Source organism: Mesitornis unicolor, unplaced genomic scaffold (genome assembly GCF_000695765.1).
Source record: "Mesitornis unicolor isolate BGI_N332 unplaced genomic scaffold, ASM69576v1 scaffold26934, whole genome shotgun sequence".
In the NCBI taxonomy this organism is placed as follows: Eukaryota; Metazoa; Chordata; class Aves; order Mesitornithiformes; family Mesitornithidae; genus Mesitornis; species Mesitornis unicolor.
The window spans coordinates 8,459-10,809 of NW_010182482.1; the positions used below are offsets into that span (position 1 = coordinate 8,459).

The 2,351-nt window shown below is 59.8% G+C and overlaps 1 protein-coding gene across 1 annotated transcript; it reads right to left on the reverse strand.

Moving 5' to 3' along the window:
* LOC104540078 (protein Wiz-like) lies at nucleotides 1-2,126 on the reverse strand (the record flags this gene model as incomplete). The annotated part of the gene is made up of 2 exons (XM_010183794.1): nucleotides 431-2,126; nucleotides 1-199 (listed from the first exon to the last, which is right to left on the reverse strand). Coding segments are annotated over exons 1-2 (1,895 nt in total), but the record flags the coding sequence as incomplete, so codon positions are not given.
* Nucleotides 2,127-2,351: the final 225 nt, after the last annotated feature.

The window sequence follows — 2,351 nt, forward strand, 5'->3', positions numbered from 1 at the left end:
TGCAGCATGGGATGCTCGGCCGAGTTGGCCAGCAGCTCTTTGAGGATGTTGATGGGCGAGACGGTGAGCTCCCAGTTGGTGATGCCAAAGTCTCTCAGGTGGGCCCTGGCGTGGCTGGAGAGGCCGGCTCGGGTGTCGAAACCGGCCCCGCAGAACTCGCACCGCATCAGGCTGAAAGTGCTGGGGTCGAAGTTGGCAACTGCGGAAAGAAGGGGACAAAGTCAACGCTGAGGCAAAAACCAGGCCTTCGAGGACAGGGGAAAATGGGTTCTCACACCCGGGACAACCGCACGGCACTGGTCGTGCTGTGGCCACCGCGGTTTAGGTTGACCGTAGTCGCATACGTACCCAGTTTTTGGTGGGAGGAGAAAAAAACCCCCACCGCTTAACCCAAGAAAATAGAAAGCACGGTGAATTGAATACATACTACCTTTTTTCTTCTTCTTTTGGAAGGAAAATTTTTGCTCAATAGCTTTCACTTCTTCCGCCGAGATGAAGTGACGGACGTTGTAGCTCACCCCCACCCTGTTGAGGTGGCCCCGCACGTGGTTGGCCAGCCCGATCCCGTTGTGAAACCGGTCGGGGCAGTAGGGACATTTCCTCTCCTCGTTCTTCAGCATGGGCGAATCGGAATCCAAGATGTCATCGAGCTCCAGGGGGGCGTCCAACAGGAGCACATCCAAGGGCAGGGGCTCCTCCATCACGAAATCGCGGGGAGGGAGCGCGGTTTTCTTCTTGAACGACTTCCCCCGGGGCCTCTTCGTCGCTTTGGGGTGCGGGTTCATCTCCTCCAGGAGGACGAGGGGGACCATCATCCGCAGCTGCTGCTGCTGCTCGTCCGACGCTATCGCAGAGTCTGTGGCTTTCAAGGTGTCCCTGAACGTCCTCTTGAGGTCCAAGGCGGCCTGAGGGACGGTGACGTGCTTGACGCCTCGCTTTGTGCCCAAATCCATTTCAGCGCTCAAGGTGATCTCCTCTTCCGCGCTCCCGGCGTCGCTGCCCAACAACCACTTGTGCCTGAGCTCCTCCAGCCCCATCGCGTGGCTCCCATCCCCTTCTCCTTCCAGGTGCTGGGCCGCCGCCGCTCTTTTCCTCAGCAGAGTAAACTGGGAGTAAGCTTTAGCAGAGGAAAAACCGGACAAGCCCGGGTTTTTGTGCGGGGTGGAGTACGGGGCCGCTTTCCTGGCGTGAAAACCTGAAGTTTGGTAGTCCTTTTTACCGGCCCCGTCGCTTTTCTCGAGTCGCGAGTGCGTCAGGGCGAAACCATGGGCTGCTTCGTAATGCGACGTGCTTTCCCGGTGCGGCGGAGGGAAAAGCCGGTCGGCTTTGCCGAAATAATCCGTCTCCGCGAAGCGGCCCGGCCTGGCCGGGCTGTAGGCGTCCCTGCTGGTTCCCGGTTGGTTGGGATCGTCCTCGTATGCCTCCGTCTCCCAGGAGAGGTGGGAATGGGCGTATTTCATGTGCTCCTTGAGGATGTTCTCGTTGGGGGCCGGGAAGCTGCAGAGGACGCAGGTGCTGAGTCCTTTGCCGTGAGGCGGGAGCTGCATCTGCAGGGCCGCGTGTTCGTTTGCTTTGAAGTGTTTGTAGACGCCGTGCACGGGGCTGTCCCGAATTTCCCCACTGCCAAAGAGATTCAAGCTCTTCGCCCCTTGGTCCTTCCTCTCCTTGACGTGCATCTTGGCGTGCTGGACGAAGATTTTGGAGGAGTTGGTGCCGAAGACGCACTTGGGGCACTGCAGCCGTGCTTCCCGGCCTTCGTCCGGAAACTCATTCAACTTCTGGATCTCCTCGATGATTTTTTCCCTGGACTCCTGGTGGAGCCTCTTGTGCTGCTCTAAAGACGCGAGGTCCCCGAAAGCCCACCCGCACTCGTTGCAGCAGAACTGGCACTGCCCTCCCAAAGCGTCTCCATCGTGGTCCCTCCCCGGGCCGCGGTTGTGCTGCAGCATGTGATCCATCAGGTGCTCCTTCTTCTTGAAGTAGATGCTGCACTCGATGCAGGTGTACACCGCCGGGTCCTCCTCCGGGCCCAGCTCCTCTTTCCCCTGCTCGTCCAACAAGACGCTGCACACGTAGGGCCTCATCTCGATATCATACGAGCTGCAAGGAGCCGGCTCCAGCGACATCAACGAAAAACCCCCAAAGCCCCGGCATTCCCCGTCCACGACTGCTTCCCCACGGCGAGGTCCGGCCCGAGCTGTTTTTGGATCGGCCACTCAGCCGCGTTGACGTCGCCCAAGTCCGAGTCGACCGCCAGCCCCTTGCGGTGGGACGAGGAGCTCTCCGTGGCTTTGGGTTTGCCGAGGACGGGGTTCAGCGCTTTCCTGAACACCGTCAGCGGAGGAGGCACT